The sequence below is a fragment of the Erinaceus europaeus genome, chromosome 11 (genome assembly GCF_950295315.1).
Source record: "Erinaceus europaeus chromosome 11, mEriEur2.1, whole genome shotgun sequence".
NCBI lineage: Eukaryota > Metazoa > Chordata > Mammalia > Eulipotyphla > Erinaceidae > Erinaceus > Erinaceus europaeus.
Window position 1 is genome coordinate 95,352,951 of NC_080172.1, and position 17,442 is coordinate 95,370,392.

General features: G+C 37.6%; 1 protein-coding gene and 1 long non-coding RNA gene across 2 annotated transcripts in view; one reads left to right on the forward strand and one right to left on the reverse strand.

Moving 5' to 3' along the window:
- The window catches only part of LOC132541431 (uncharacterized), a 610,114-nt gene that overhangs the window by 320,060 nt on the left and 272,612 nt on the right, over positions 1-17,442 (forward strand). The window lies entirely within an intron of this gene.
- SLC44A5 (solute carrier family 44 member 5) overlaps positions 1-17,442 on the reverse strand; it is a 182,515-nt gene that overhangs the window by 128,604 nt on the left and 36,469 nt on the right. The window contains exon 2 of the mRNA XM_060201013.1: positions 2,067-2,115. Coding sequence (XP_060056996.1) covers positions 2,067-2,115 — 49 coding nt within the window. The remainder of the gene's footprint in view (positions 1-2,066; positions 2,116-17,442) is intronic.

Genomic DNA, 17,442 nt, shown 5'->3' on the forward strand with positions numbered 1-17,442 from the left:
TTCACCTCTTCTGGAAACAACTACAGTAGAGTGGTTATAAGGCACTAAATGATGTCTCCATGAACTGAAAAAGTTGTACCAAACATGGTCTATTAGCATATTGTATTGTAAGGGTCTGCCTGAATATCTGAATAATAATACAGTCTATCAAAAGGAAAGTGGCATTATGTGGGGCTGAGTGGTGGTGCACCTGGTTGAAAGCACATGTGCAAGGACCTGGGTTTGAGACCCCGGACCCCACTTGCACGAGGAAAGCTATACAAGTGGTGAAGCAGTGTTGCAGGTGTCTGTCTCTCTCTCCCTCTCTATCACCCTTCCCTCTTGATTTCTGGCTATCTCTATCCAATAAATAAATAAATATAAAAAATTAAGAAAACAAAGCACCATTACGTAAGCAAAAGGTTATTAACACTCTCCATGATGCTTAAAAGTTCCAACTATGTTTCCAGGAAGGGCATTATAGAACCATGTAGCTTGAAAAGTTACATAATAAGTCAAATATACCTTCCTGCAGTTAAGCCTCTGTGCCTTTACAATATTTTCCTGTTAGTGGATTGAAGAGTGATGGAGCAATGTCCACATAATGACTATTTCATTCTCAAAGGCCTTTATATTGTCAAGGTCTCAGAAAGGTCCTAGGTAAGAGTATATTACTTTCTTCACAGTGATTATTACAACTGTTTAGATTTTACTCATTTTGCCTGGTTCCACTACTAAACTCTAAACAACTGAACAGAGAGATCTCAGTATCCATCCCACACCTTCAGCCAGCTAAACCTAACTACATTTTCTCTACTTTTTTCTTTATGATTAGAAAAGCTATCAGGGGAGGGGGTGGGATATGGAGAATGGGTGGTGGGAATTGTGTGGAATTGTACCCCTCCTACCCTATGGTTTTGTTAATTAATACTTTCTTAAATAAAAAATAAATAAAAAAAAGAAAAGACATACCTATAATATGTATTTCATGTGTCCATATGTTGGAACTATTGTTATCATTATTATTATCACAATCACCGGGAACATGATTGAGTATATCAACAAGTCCTAAATTAAATTTTCAGAAAATCAATTATTATGAAATTCATGGAATTTCATATGGAAATACAGTAACTATCATATTTGATGAGACCATTTCTACATGGAACCACAAAATGTGTTCATGATGTCATTGTAAAGAAAAAAAGAGAAATTACAGATTTGTTCTCTAGAAGGCTTCAGTACACGTAGCCCAAAGCACATGACTTGGCTTTTTACAAAATCAGAACAAACTGAATCCACATGTGTTTAAAGCTGAGGCATTATAAGGACATACAGTAAATGCTAATATGCATGCTGCTGGTTGGCAACTAAAATAAGGTACACTGATTATTATTTCACATCACAGTTTATAACATATGCCTGCAAGAAATCAAACTCAAAGCTAAGTAAAAATAAAAAAAGCAACCCACAGCATAATCTTCTCTTTATTTCTAGCCATTCTATCTCACAATCTTTTTTTTTTTACTAGCAAGAGGCCTGAGAATTGAGTGAAAAATAATAAAAGGAGTGAGTTATTGGATAATTTTAAAATGCCATACAACCTTGGAAGAAAAGCACCAGTTGAGACATGTACATATTTCCCTAGAGGTTTTAAAATATCCTAAAGCGTACATGATGCATTGGTGAATGGTTGTCTCTAAGGGAGCACGCTGCTTTTAGAAACTGAGTAGCACTGGTGTGGAAGAAGTTGGCATAGCAACCCTGCATTTGCACTGGTGAATCTCAGAGTAAACAGGTGCAGAAAACTACTCAGTTGTGCTTGCTTCTCCACAGAGTTGCTAAATCTTACAAAGCAATTTTTGGCTTCACTTTTGAAAAAAGAAAAAAAAATTCATTTGCTGAATAGGAGAACATATTCATGATTCATGGAAATATTTGTTTTTTTATAATTTTCCTGTGAAAATAATATGACACTTGGGCTGAAAATAAATTGTTTCCTCCTCATAGTAGGCAAAATTCTCCTTAACAGAAACATTATTTTTCTATGTTCAAATATATATATTTTCAAGGAAACAGTCACTTACCTCCTGGCAACAGGCCCCTGGAAATCCTGCTTGGGTGTCTTTGAGTCACCTGCATTTAAAACAAAGAACTTTTTTAAACATATAAGCCAGTATAATGCCAAGCATAGAAAAAAAATTAGAAAGAGATTTTATTTTATTGAGTAGAGACAGAGAGAAATTGAGAGGGAAAGGACAGATAGGGAGAGAAACACCTACAGCATAACTTGACCACTTGTGAAGATTCCTCCTGCAGGTGGGGGCTGGGGGTTTGAACTTAGGTTCTTGAGCATGCAGTGAGCATGTGTACTCACTACATGAACCACCACCCAGCCCCAAACATAAAGCATCAATAAATAAAAAAGCTACAGAGAAAGAAATAAAGTAAGAAAAAGAAAGAGAAAGGAAGAAAGAGAGAGAGAGAGAGAGAGAGAGAGAAAGAAAGAAAGAAAGAAAGAAAGAAAGAAAGAAAGAGTGAGCTACATATTGGATGGTGTACTACTCAATAATGCTGAATTTATTCTTTGGTCCAGTGAAACAAAAATTATATCTTGGCTACAGTTATCAGTCCTTTATCTTTATCTTTCTCTTCAACTAGTAACAAGGCAGGAAAAAATTATTGGGTCATATTATATGCACATTGGATATATAGTCTTCCACTCCTCTGAGCAACATTATAGATTGCTCATAGGTCAGCAAAATTTGAAGGCCATCAGTAGGAAAAACCAGTCCCACTATCTACATCTGCCAAATATTTGAGCACTTAGGTAAAATATGCATAGTATAGTAGAAATACTTATTTATCATTATTCTTCCTTTCTTATCAGTAGACTAGGTTTTCTTGGAAGAAATTGGAATGCTAGTCACTGTTGCTCTCGGTCATGTTGACTGTATGATGTATACAAATCATTATCATAGTGGTCTGGGTGATGATACAGTGGATAAAGCACTGGACTCTCAAGCATGAGGTCCTGAATTTAATCCCTGGCAACAAATCTACCAGAATGATATGTGGCTCTTTCTCTCTCCCCTCCTATCTTTCTTATTAATAAATAAAACCTTTAAAAAATCATTATCATATTATGTTTTGTTAGTGTTTATAGGTGCCCTTTAGTTCTACTTCATGCCATTGAAGTCCCTGCCACTCATTTGCTGTATCAGGATTACAATGTATCAGTTTCATCATTAAACAAACATGTTATTGTCTGGGGAGATGAAATTTCTGGACAAAGGTCTGCATTTTGCAATCTCTCAATCCTCTAAATTTCTCCATCAAACCAAATAATGTTTCCCTTTTCTTTATGGATTTGTCCCTGGAAAAAGGTCTATACCAAGATAAGACCATTTCAAAAGCGACAGGCCAAAAAGACCCTTTTATGTTGCACAGATTCTGCCTGTGTTCAGTGTGGGGAAATTAGATATGAGTAAGGCCTCTTTAGTGTAATCACAGGCTGACAGGGCAACAAGAGGAAGAGAGGTACTGATTTACAACAGAAATCCAAATGTCAGCTGGTGAATATTCATAAAGCACCTATTACCTGCTGGGAAATCTGAGGGGACATGTCTTAATACTAGTGATCTTAAAATTGGTGAGGGAAGATCAACAAGTTGCCTCATTCAATAAACATATTTGGAAAATATTTATATAACAGGTTGCATGCTGCAACAATGAGTTTGTCAAATAGAACTATTAATAAAATGCCAAACTGTATACTATCTACCTCGAGTCTTACAAAACTTGTAAGAAAGTAGATTTCTTTCAAGAACTGAGAATTTTGGTAATCTGAGGTACAGTTCAGTGGGCAGGGCACATGCCTTAAAAGTTTGAGATCCTAGATTGAGTCTCCAAAACCTGCTTCAATTTTTGAAATTCTTAACTCCCCTTGACTACTTACTAGTCATTCTAATTGTTTTTTCTCTTTTTCTAATTAGTGATTCAATAATGCTACACAGGAATACAAGGATATAGTTCCACACTTCACCCATCACCATAACTCTGTTCTCCCACTACCCCAAAAATGACCACCATAGTTCTCACAAAATCTTAGAGACAGTTTTTTAAAATTTCTTTATTGGGGGATTAATGGTTTATAGTCAACAGTAAAGTATAACAGTTTGTACCTGTGTAACATTTCTGTTTTCCACATTTCCATTCAGCTACTGCTAGGTCCTCCTCTGTCATCATGTTCCAGGACCTGAACCTTCCCCAGCACCCCAGAGTCTTTCACGTTGGTGAAATACACCAACTCCAATCAAAGTTCTGCTTTGTGCTTTCCCTTCTGTTCTTATTTTTCAACTTCTATATATGAGTGAGATCATCCCATATTCATCTTTCTATTTCTGACTGATTTCACTTAACATGATTCCTTCAAGCTCTATCCAAGATGGTCTGAAAATGGCAAAATCACCATTTTTAATAGCTGAGTAGTATTCCATTGTGTACATGTACCACAACTTACACAGACACTCATCTGCTGTTGGACACCTGGGTTGCTTCCAGGTTTTGGCTATTGCAAATTGTGCTGCTATGAACATAGGTATACACAAATCTTTTTGGATAGGTATGTTTGCTTCCTTAGGATATATTCTCAGGAGAGGAATTGCAGGGTCATAGGGTAGGTCCACTTCTAGACTTCTGAGAGTTCTTCAGACTGCTCTCCACAGGGATTGGATCAATTTACATTCTCACCAGCAGAGCAGAAGGGTTCCTTTATCCCTACAACCTCTCCAGCATTTGTTGCTGCTACCTTTTCTGATGTATGACATTCTCATAGGAGTGGAGTAGTATCTCACTGTTTATTTGCATTTTAGAGAGTTTGTTTATATCTGTTTTGTTTGTTTGCTTTCTTGTTTTGCAGGTTCATTTGTTTAGATTTCCCATGTTTTATATATAAGCAAAATAGTCCAAAAGTTGTCTTTAATTTCTAACCAACTTTATTAAGCATAATAACCTCCAGTTCCATCAATTTTGTCCCAAAGGATACAATATCATCCTTTTGAATTGCAGGGTATTCTCATACTTTTTATTATTAATTTATTTATAAAATAAAAAATATTGACAAGGCCACAAGATAAGAGGGGTACAACTACAATTCCCACCACCAAAGTTCCATATCCCATACCCTCCACTGAAAGCTTTCCTATTCTTTATCCTTCTGAAAGCATGGGCCCAGGGTCATTATGGGGTACAAAAGGTGGGAGGTCTGACTTCTGTAATTCCTTCCCCTCTGAACATGGGCATTGGCAGGTCAATCCATACTCCCAGCCTATCCCTGTCTTTCCCTAGTGGGGTATGGCTCTGGACAACCCCCTTTTTTATCCATTAATCTGTTGGTGAACATCTAGATTTCTCCCGATCTATGGCAGTTGTGAATAATGTAACTATGAATATAAGGATACATACAGCCCTTTGCATTAGTATTTTCATGTATATGTCAAGGAATGGTATTTCCAGTTTTATTTATTTATGGTCCCTCCACAGTATTTTCCATAGGGGCTGCACTAATTTACACTCCCACTAACAATGTAAGAGAGTTCTTTCTTTTTTCTACACATCCTCACATTTCCTGTTTTGTTGATATAGGCCATTCTCACAGATGTGAAGTAATAATCTAACAATGGTTTTGATTTGCATTTGTCTAATGATAAGTGAGTTGGGACATTTTTTCATAGATCTGTGGACTACTTTCATATTTGTTAGATAACTTCTCCTTAATGATATTCATTACTTTTCATTATATAATTTTTGTATCTTCCAAATATAAAAACCTGATCCAAGAGTCTTCACTTTATTAATTCCATTTGAGTGCAGGACTGTATGCTTGCTCAGCAGAATGCAGGAATAATATTGAATTCCTTCAGCTCTAGCTTATCTGAAAAACTCTTCACCTCTCCTTCAAAGCAGAGTCTTTTCCATTCAAAACTTCCAATCAATCCTAGTCTTTATGGTTTTCATTGAGAAATCAACTGATGGTCTTATGATGGAATTTTCCTTATAGGTTGCTTTTAGTTTTTCTAGCACCCTTTAAATTTTTCACCTTATATTTTATCTTTGCCATTCCAATTACTATGTGCTTTGGTGAGCTTTTAGAGTTTCCTGGTTCTTTCTAGAGTTTCCTGAAGGTCTATCTCCAGTTAAAGAAAAAAATTAATGATTATTTCTTCAAATAAGAATTCTGTTCCAGAATATCAAAGAAGACTACCTGGGACCAGAAGACAGAACTAGAACTACTTTGAGAACCCACCAAATCACCAGAGCATCCAGAGACCACAACTTTGCCCCGACCACCAGCTCAACCCAGTCGAGAAACTTCTTTAAAGAACAAGGAATATCAGAGATCACCTGAGACAGCAACAAGACGAGGCTGGGACTACTTTGGGAACCCACCAAGTCACCAGTGAGTAAAAAACACATGTGTCTTGTGGACAAAGAGGAGTCTAAGGAAAGATTCCTGGGGCTAAAGCCCATATTGGTAACAGTCTGGCAGATTGCCAGTTGAGGAACCACCTCTGGTCTGTTTTTACCAACAAAAAGACTGCTGAAGGGAGGAGAGGACTCCCCTAAGACTCACCAAATGCAACTGTGAGTCTCCATTTGCAACTGCCCTCAGAAACAGGAGCAGCTGGGGGGAAGCCCTGTGCTGACATCCAGAGAGAACTGACCAAGAAACTCAGGAGAAGATCTATACCCCGGTGGTCTAGCGATAGGGCTATATAGTGGGGTACTTTCCACGTTGTTCTCCTGATGAGAACATGGTGAATAATTGCCTCATAATTAATTTACACAGCTCTGGTGAATTTAGGGGTTTCTTCTAGTTATTGTCTTGGTCCAATCGTGTGAGTAATTTCATCTTTCTTCTTATTCTGTTTTTATGCATCTGAACTAGGGGTCCGTGTTTGAACCTAGTTAGCAACCAGAAAGACGTTCAAGGTTTCCAGAGATCAGTAGCTACAGACTACTTTGGGTAGAGTTCAGATAGAACAGTGCACACTCTTGGTCTGGCACGAAACATAATTTTTCAGGCTGTGAGTCAGAAAGGGAGATCTATTTCTGGAATTTGCCTCTAGGACTTACTACTATGGAAACTGAATTCCAATATGACATTCACAATGGTTGCACTCTACGAGATACAACAGTCCCACAATCGCTGCTATCACAACTCTTACCTGTTTTATAGCTTTTAATTTCATATTTTCCACCACTATAAAGTTGTAGGCAGAGAACTGTACTATGATTTGGTTCTGAGAGTTTGTACAATTTGCCTCTTTCTCATCAGATTAAAGTTCCATGCCTTATAAGTCTCTTTCTCATTGTGGTTGTTATATGGAGAGGTTTTTATCCTGGAGGAGGGATCTCTTTGTGTCCTTCCCATTTACTTGCTGACTTTTTGTTCCTTGCTGTGGAATGTCTGGTTCTGTGCAAGATTTTCCATGAATCCCTGTGGTGTTGTATGCTTTACATTGGGTTCTAGTTCTCCCCCGCCAAGAGAATTAGATCAGTCCTGTTAATTTCGCGGGCCGCTTGGCCCCGCCCCTAGGGACCCCACCAGAGTTCGAGAGTTGGAGAGGGTTCCTGAGTTCGAGAGTAAGGGAGAGTGCTTGTGCCGCTGCAAAGAGACAGCAGAGTTCTGTTTGGTGATTAGTTTGTCCTAGTTTATGAATCGTTGTTCCTGAATAAAGAAATACAGCTTCCCTGCCCAGCCGTTGTCTCCGCTTCTCTGTTACCCACCGTGAAGCTAGCCCCGCCGGCAAGAGCCTCCGAAAATTTTAAGAACACTGTGGCTTTGTTGCTTCTATGGGAAGACAAAGGTACAGGTCTCTCTGCCCATCTTGACTCAATCCTGAGACCTCCAGTTCTGCACAGTTCCACATAGAATACAATGTGAACTGTACTTCTTGAGTTATGCAATACAATAACAGTGATAAATTTTTATGTCATTAATGCACCCATAAAAGGTTTAAGGGAGAATAAGAGAAGAAACCAAAGAGAAAAATGAACACTTACAATGAGACAATATAGCAATAAGCATACAAGCAGGGTGTAATTGGAGAAATAGCTCAACTGATAGAGCACAGGACTTGTACGCCAGAGATTCCTGAATTGGTCCATGTGTGAAGCTGACTTTCTTTCTCTCTCTCTCTCATGAAATGCTATCTCACATAAAATATAAAATAAAATAACATAAATGTTGAAGATTACAGACAGGGAATTAATATATTTCTGATGTATATCATTATTATTTTATTTTGTAAGAGGAAATTGAAGTACAGAAGTATGAGACAAATTGACCTAATAATTTCCAAGAGATGGAAGTGAAATTGGAAGGCATACTGTGACCCCCCTCAACATCTGTGCTGAATTGTTTGCCAGAAATTGCTCATTGATAGCCTTAGTGAAATTCCAAATAAGTGATAAGAGGAAACCTTTTCAAAAGGTTAAACAAATTATATTTATCCTGTAGATATTCACTTTCTACACTAAAAATGGATAAAAAGAAAAAAAACTGACTTAAATATATCAAGACTGCTTCCAATTTTGCTGTGATTTGTACCTCAGCAAAGTGAAAAAGCAAGCTGCACTGTAAATGAAATACTACTGTCAACTCTGTCTGAAAAGCTGACATTTTCTGATTGTACATTCTGACTGCCTTATAATTCAGTCGAAAATAAACTGAAACCACCATCAAATGATAAGATTTAGCTGATTCCGTATAGTAATGACAGCTGGAAAGTGATGACTTCAGCTTGCCCCATGTGCTAGCAGACTGTATTGTCATGCAAATTTATTTCCGAAATCAGTATAAAGCATTGGTTTTTCAGAGGTCCTCATGTGCTCTCATTGCATCTTTGGAATAAATAGACTAAGGGGTCACCTAAGTAGAAAAGAACCACAAAGCTTCTCTATCATATGGCTTGGCTGTTTGAATAGAATTCATAGTTCTCTCTTTTTTAAAGAAGTAGAATGGAAACTAGGCAATCATTTTTAAAAGCTTCTTAAATTCATGTGACTGTCTGATCATCAAAATTATTATGACAATAGAATCACTAACATATTCATAACAGCTACACATTTGTAACTGTGATAGTTTGTATTGCATTCATACAATGCAATTTTTTTACTAGAATAATTCATGAAGATTAACAAAAACAGTCCAGGTAATTAATTCAATTCATGGGTACAGATTTCACATGATTCTATTGAATGCAAATGGCAAGATAAAGCAGTCAGTCATGCTTAGAAAGACTTTTCTTTAAAAGCAATCTGTTTCTCATGGAAAATGACAATATATCTACCATTAATCCATTTTAAAAAGCAAAAGCCTAAATCGTTTAATTTTATTCCCTCCGGTATATTCTCCATTAGAGAATCTAATGTGATGTGAGATCAAAAAGGGAACCAAGGTTGGGCAAATAAGTATTCTTTTTAGGATTTAAAGAAAAACTATTATGATCAAGCAAGCTAGATAATGTTCCAACAAGCATGGAAAATGATGTAGTAAGAAATTAAACCTTGCTTCAATAGTCAACAATAGACTATGGGTGTCTCCCTTTCTCTCACCCTGTCTTTCCGCTTATGTATCTTGATGTCTATCTCTATCCAGTAAATAAATATATAAATAAAATATATATCTAAAAATAGTACGCTATGAAGACTTGTGAGTAATCAAATACCTGTTCTACTTTATTATAGAATGTGCTTATGGTGTTTTTATCTATAAATGAAGGATTTTCTCCTCATCTAAACACAGGTTAAGGAAGTTTGTCAATTCTTACAGGATGAAGTTCCTTCTTCAGCCCAGTACATATAGCTACTCATCCTCTGGCCCATCTTACCAGCCTCTTCTACTATTTCTCATTTCAAATTTGAAGTTCTAGCAATTTGTACTGGTCTTGTTCCCCTCCCAAATCAAATGTTTTACACACATCTCTTTGAATAATATGACTTTCCCCTATTTGTTCCCTTGACAATGGCTGAAGAAAACATATAGTGCCTCTTAAAAATATGTGGTTTGGGAGACAGCATAGTGTATAAAGCACTGGACTCTCAAGCAAGAGTTCCCAAGTTCAATCCCTGGCAGCACATGAACCACAGTGATATCTGGTTCTTTCTCTCTCTCATCCTATCTTTCTTATTAAGAAATAAATAAAACCTTTAGCAAAAAAAAAATTCCCAGTTGGAGTCAGGGAGAGACTTGGCTACATAGGTAGAAAGGATCCAGTGGACTTTGGTGAGGGGGCAGTGGTACTTCAGTGGTTGGTGTAGTCCAGTATCATACATTGAAGAGATAAAAAGCTTCTAATACATGCAGTCTTATAAACAATGCTTTTCTCAAAATCAATATTATACATATATAATTTAAATATATATAATTTAAAACTTCTCAAGTTATCATCAATGATAAGAACATAAACCAAGCCATTCTATGAATCTCTATGCCACTGGGACTAAAAACCCCTATTGAGAACTTTCATATATTCCCATCTTCAACTTTTACATTTTTAATTCTATTTAACTCTAAGGAATATATTATTTGTGTCTGTAGGAGAGCAAAAACCTTTCAGCTACAAATTATATCTTTGGACAAAACTGATCCACATTGAGGGAAAGTCCCACTATGGAAAGAGAGAGACAGGTTGGAAGTATGGATTGACCTGCCAATGCCCACGTTCAGTGGGGAAGCAATTACAGAAGCCAGACCTCCCACCTTCTGCATCCCATAATGATCCTGGGTCCATACTTCCAGAAGGATAAAGAATAGGAAAGCTTTCAAAGGAGGGCATGGGATACAGAGTTCTGGTGGTGGGAGTTGTGTGGAATTGTATACTTCTTATCCTATGGTCTTATCAACATTTCCATTTTATAAATAAAAATTTTTAAAAAAAGAGTAATAATAGAATGATTTCTTTCTACTCCAACACATAGCCTCACTGAGTATACTATACAAGGTGTTTATTTACATATTGTAGTTGACAGACTAATGGCTCCCAAAAAATACCACATCTGAATTTTTTTTCTTTTTTATAATGCCCATGTAATTCTTTCTCCTTCAGGGTTATGGCTGGAGTTTGGTGCCGGCACTACGAATCCACTGCTTCTGCAGCCACTTTTATTTCCATTTTATTTGACAAGACAGAGAGAAACTGAGAAGGGAAGGATAGTTATACACCTGCAGACCTGCTTTACCACTTGTGAAATGCCCCCCCCCCTTGCAGGTGGGGAGCAGGGGCTTGAACCCAGATCCTTGTGCGGGTCCTTGTACTTCAGACTATGTACAATTAACCAGGTGGGCCACCACCCAACCCCTCTATATAATTATGAACTCTGTTATCTTTAACATAGGTTATGAAAATACAGATTGAAAATCAATTTTGATAGTTAACAGTTAATCACTTTAGATATATTTTATTTTGGATAAAAGACAAGTTAATAGACACCAAAAGTTACACTGATGTGGAAAACCATTCACAATCATCAACACTAATTCAGCTTCCAATCTGTTGTGCAGATGTCCCCTCAGGCTAGTGCCAGTTCCCGCGGGGGTTGAGACATTCTTGACGCACCTGTTCTGCCATGTTGTCCCCTCAGGCTAGTGCCAGTTCCCGTGAGAGTTAATACAATATTCTCAAAGTGCCCTTCCCAACCATTCCTGTCCCGGCTTGTCACTCCCGGTTTTTGCCCTATAAAGCCCTTCTTCTTCTGCCCCCTCTCTCTTGCCCGCTTTTTACTTTGGTGATTAGACGCAGGGAAGGTTGCAGCGCAAGGCGGCCATTTTTGCTACCACCATGTGACCCGAACCACTGCACTCTCACCCAACTCTGAGGTACCCATGCGAATAAACAATTGTGTTCCCTCTCCACAAGATTTTTCTTGTATTTAAGATAAAATATGGTAGGTGGATGCTTGAGGATATACCAGAGAGGATGAGATAATTCTAGAAGCATGATAGAGAAATAAATCTTGTGGAATGTGAAAAAAAAGGACGTGGTGCCATACTTCATTACATAATGACAATGATTCTTCATGCAGAAAATGTTGTGCATTCCAGAAACTCTTTCTTGGGCAGAATCATGACCTCACACTGAACTTAGTAAGATTAACTGAAATTCAAATGAATCTCATTCAGCACTGATTCAATCCAAACATTATTATGATATCATGGCCGTGATGATATTTTATTTTCAGTCTGAGTAACTTCTTAAACATATAGGATAATAAATCACCCTCTGTTACATCAAGATGTTAAATATTCTGCTTTAGGAAAGGTTTTCCTGACAACAGGGTTGGTTTCTAAAAAGGCTGCATAAAGGAACAAAAATGTGTTACTCTCCTCCCCAGATTTGTCTTTAGCAAAAGGTTGGTTTCACAGGAGATCTAGAGATAGAATGGATATCTTTGAGATAAAGTTTTCTCAGTTATGGAGATGGTGGAAAATAAATTTTTGCTTCCAACTTGTCTTTTTTTTTCTAGATAGTTTTCCTTCCTTCCCTTTTTGGAAAAGGCAGAAATTTCATCATTTAGCTGGATTTTTTTTCCTCTTCCTAAAGTCCTCTGTGTTAGGTTGTTACCTAGGACTATATCTAAGACCACAAGAGTGAGATATTCAGAGTTTTGGGTTTCTCCAGTATGTATACAAGGTATACACGCTATTAACAAACTTCATTTTATTTATTTTTTTTATCAATCTGCCTAATGTTTGTTCATTTATTTGTATTGAAAGAACTGGGAATATTTCTTCTTAAACACACACACCAAACATTGGCATCATCATTTGAAATAATTCACCCTATCAGAAAGGATACAAATCAATGAAGAACATAATATTTATTGCCATACCTAAAAGAAGCTACCTTCATATTCATTTAGAGCCTAAAGTGGGGGCCAAGTGGTATCATCCTTGGGTTAAGCACACTTAGTATGACGCTCAATGACTTGGTTCAGTCCCCTGGCTTCCCACCTGCATAGGGGTCATTTCACGAGTGGTGAAGCAAGTCTGCAGGTGTCTATCTTTCTCTTATCCTCTTATCTTCCCCTCTTCTCTCAATTTCTCTCTGTCCTATCCTTTAAAATGGAAAAGATGGCTTCAGCAGCAGTGGATTTGGAATTGTAGTATTGGCACTGAGCCTCAGCAATAACCCTGGGGGGGGGGAAGAGAAAAGGAAAGAAAGAACATAAATAGTCTAATCCAACATTCACTATTTAGGCTTAGACAACCACCCCTTCTCTCTTATCCCTTACTTCATTTCCCTCACTCTAGTTACTCAACTAACTACACAAAAGAAATAAGTAAGATATATCTCCTAATCTCTTCTGACAACACCAGCATTATTATAACCCCTTGATAATCTTTGCAACTGACCAAGAAAGATAACCAAGATAGTTGATATATGTATCAACTAAAGGACAATTACTATCCCTGTTCAAACAAGTAAATGAAAAAAAAACTTAAAAGTGAACTTAGACCCCCACTAAAACCCTAAGTCTATTTCTCCCTCCCTAACTTGAAACCAGACCCCCCAAACAAACACAGTACTGATTTGGATACAACAAATGATACTCAACAATTTAACAACTGAGAGAAAGTCTAAGTTTGTAAGATAAAGAGAGGACTTCAAAAATTATAAAAGGGCAAGAGACGGGACCACTTAACAATGGCATTTTTGTCAATAACAGACCATTCCATCATCTGGAGCCAAAGTCCTAGAATTCTTGAATTCCCATGTAGATATGATGGGCCTATCTATATGATGGGCCTATCCCTCTCTCTATCATCATTGGTCACTTCCATCAGGAAAGTTATCATAAGCCCTCTTGTGGGACTCTTCAGGACCTTGCCCTCACTGTAGAACAACAGTGATAGGGACTGCCCCATTCTCAAAATGGAGTCTGAGTCATCCTACTCTGCCATTCAAAGATTGTCACAGAAAGACTGGTTCTGAAATGAGTGCAGCGTGGAATGTTCCCAGATGTGACCATGGACTGTGAGCTCAGACTGAAAGGGACTCAGATGTTACTCCTGTGCTGAATGTGAATATATATGGGCCTTAGGTCAGATAAATGGGATAGACAGTTAATTTAATGGTATTTATATACTGTCCTCATGTTTGGGAGATACTCTCTGCCCTAATCCAGCTTTCTAGCCATATTCTCACCTCTGAACATCTTTTCTGCCAATATTTTTAGTCAACCTGCATATTAGGTATTAAGCTCAAACAAAAATTACTAAAGTCATGGGCCCCTAGGAACATACCTAAAATAGACTTCCTAGCTTCTTCCCACCCAACGACCTATTCCTACTTACTGGTTCCTTTTTATTGTTTAATTTTATTGTTTTCTTCTGATTTATATCTTAATGCCTTTCAGCCACCAGGCTGCTTTTTAACAGACTGATTTTATAGTCAGTGCTAAAAGATGCACATTTGGGGCCACTGGAAATATATTTCTGAAAGAAAAAAAAAACTTTTCTTGATTCAGGTGATAAAGAAGTGCATTTGTGCTATAGAGCAGCCACGATTTATAAGATAATCACACATCTTCTCAGAATAAATAAAATTCTGAATCAATATTGGTTTAAAAGTGTCTGGAAGCAAACCAGAACATGAATTGAATATGAAGGTTATCACCTTCAGTTTCTAATATTTCTTTCTAGCCATATTTCTATTTTACTGCTCAACATGATACACTCAAAAATAAAAAAATAAGGGAGTTGGGTGGTAACACAGCAGGTAAAGCACACGTGGCGCAAAGTGTAAGGATTGGCATAAGGATCCCACTTCAAGCCCCCGGCTCCCCACCTATAGGGGAGTTGCTTCACAAGTGGTGAAGTAGGTCTGCATGTGTTTATCTTTCTCTCCCTTTTTCTGTCTTCCCCTCCTCTCTCCATTTCTCTCTGTCCTATCTAACAATGATATCAATAACAAGAATAATAATAACAACAGCAATTAAAAAACACTAGGGCAACAAAAGGGAAAATAAATACATATAAAAATAAAAATAAAACAAATTAAAAAACAAACAAAAATTTGTAACGCTCTAATTACATTGGATCAATCATTTATTTTCATCTAGTTTCATGGATTATGCATTTTATTATCATAGTGGGTACCATTTCCCTACCTCCTAAAAAATATAATTTCATAACCAGAGGAAGGTTATGAAGAACCTATTTACTCATCCCAAAATAAAAGCAAGTAACTTTATCTTGCTTTTCCATGTTCAAAGACCAGACAATATCACAGTATATATGAACAAAAGTTTGGGGAAAATGTTTGTTTTCCATTATGTAAAAAAAAAATTTACTTTTGTAAACAAAAACTTTTTAAAATAGTTTAAATGTATAACAATGTAAAAGAACTTTGCTGAACTTAAGAGAAAATACTATGAAAGAAAACTGGCAATAACTTGTCAATGTTCACAAGTATATAAAGCAGTTTGGTAGACAGTGATAGCATCTTTCCTAGTTCCTCATATCATTCACAATTTATTAATGAGAACAAAATTAAACTTCCTATCAACTCTGGCTTTTGCCATGACTCAGGAAGATAAAAATCACTAGAAAACCCATTCTTATTTCCGAGCCTGAAATGTAGTAGAGTACATACGTTTTAGTGTTCTATGTATTCCTACAAGTCATCATTATCCAAGAACTAAAACCTACAGTTACAGCCCTCTATTAGTAGTTGTATCATGTAGATGCTTCTACTTATAGGATGATTGAGAAATTTTGGTCAAACACCAAGGGATCAGGCAAGACAATTCACCTGGGAAGGTGCCTTTTTTTCCCCATAAGCAAAAACTTACGTGTGAGTTTCCCTATATCATGTAAGAATACAAAAGCACTGGAGGGATTTTAGTGTTGTAGTGTCTTCCCACCCCATTTCTCCCTGAAAAAGTCTGCCTAAATTGTAAAGTCCTAGCTACACACACACACACACACACACACACACACAGTAAAAGGTTGTAACATATGCAATCTACTTGACCCACACTAAACTGTTATCTCTGTTAAGCTGAAGAAACAGAGATTCTTTTCTTTATTTTACTATTAATTTCAATTTTACTTTATTTATTGGGGGTCTACAGTACAGTTGTAAGGCACATTTTCACATGGGTACAACTTCTCATCTCGCCATGATAGATGTTTGCAAAAACACACTCACCTCAACCTAGATCCTTTTCTATAATCATGAAGCAGGATCTCAAAGGCCTCCTCCTTCCAGCTGTCTCCCTGCTCTTTTTTCTGAGTCATTGGTTTTGGTGCAATTGACTAGATCAGTCCAAGGTTTACTCTGTGTTTCCCCTTTCTATTCTTGTTTCTTAACTTCTGCCCATGAGTGAGATTGGTCCCATATTCATCTTAGTTTTTTTGGCTTATCTCACTTAACATGATTTTTTTTTCAAGCTCCATCCAATTCCGTTGCATAAATCTTAATAGCTAAGTAGTATTGAGGTGGGATTTGGGATAAAGACATAGGACTGATGCACCAGAACAGTGCCCTGAGGCTATCATATTCCAGTTGATAATTAGAACCTGCCTTCCTTGCAACTTTGAAAACTAACTGCCTATAATCTGCTTCTGTACGCCCTGCTTGCTTGCTTGTGATACTGCCCAGCAGTGAAATGAAGCCAAGTAAACTACAGTCACATACTTAAAGACATAAATAACCTCCCTATACCTTATCTTGGACTGGGACTTTTTGGAGTGATCCAGGCTCAGACTGCTGCCCAGATCACTCTGTGCTGACTACTTTGGCTTTTGATCTCATGGATTTTTCCACATTTATTTATAGAATGGAGACAGCCAGAAATTGAGAGGAAGTGGGAGGCAGAGAAGGAGAGAGACACCTAGAACTGCTTCACCACTAGCAAAGCTTTCCGCCTGCAGGTGGTGACTGGAGGCTTTAACTCAGGTCCTTGCACATTGTAACATGTGTATTCAACCAGGTGTGCCAGGGGTGGAGCCAAGATGGCGACTTGGAAACAACAGCTGGCATGAGCTCCAAACAGAAGCAGCTTAAAACCCGGGATTCTCTGGATAGGGTTGGATACTGAGATGTCTGTAGGAGGGTGGACAAGGGGTGGTCAGGGTGACACCAAAAATGTCCTGTAACCCACTCTTGGGCTGGCAAACAAAGGCCAAAAGGACAAAGAAAGCAAAATCTTTTTGCTTGACTATTTTGAACTCACCGCCCCACCCCACCCCAGAACTAGCTGGCCAGCCTCTCCAAGCAGGTTTCCTGCTGAGCTAATTTCTTTACCAAGATTCCTGGCTCAATAGGGGTGTTATTCCAAGCCTTTTTCTTTTTTTCTTTTTCCTTCTTTTTTGTTTAGGTGGCTGGAGCTCTATTGGAGAGACAAAATACCTGACCAATCAGAGCCTCAGCCCTGTCTGGGAAAGTTTAC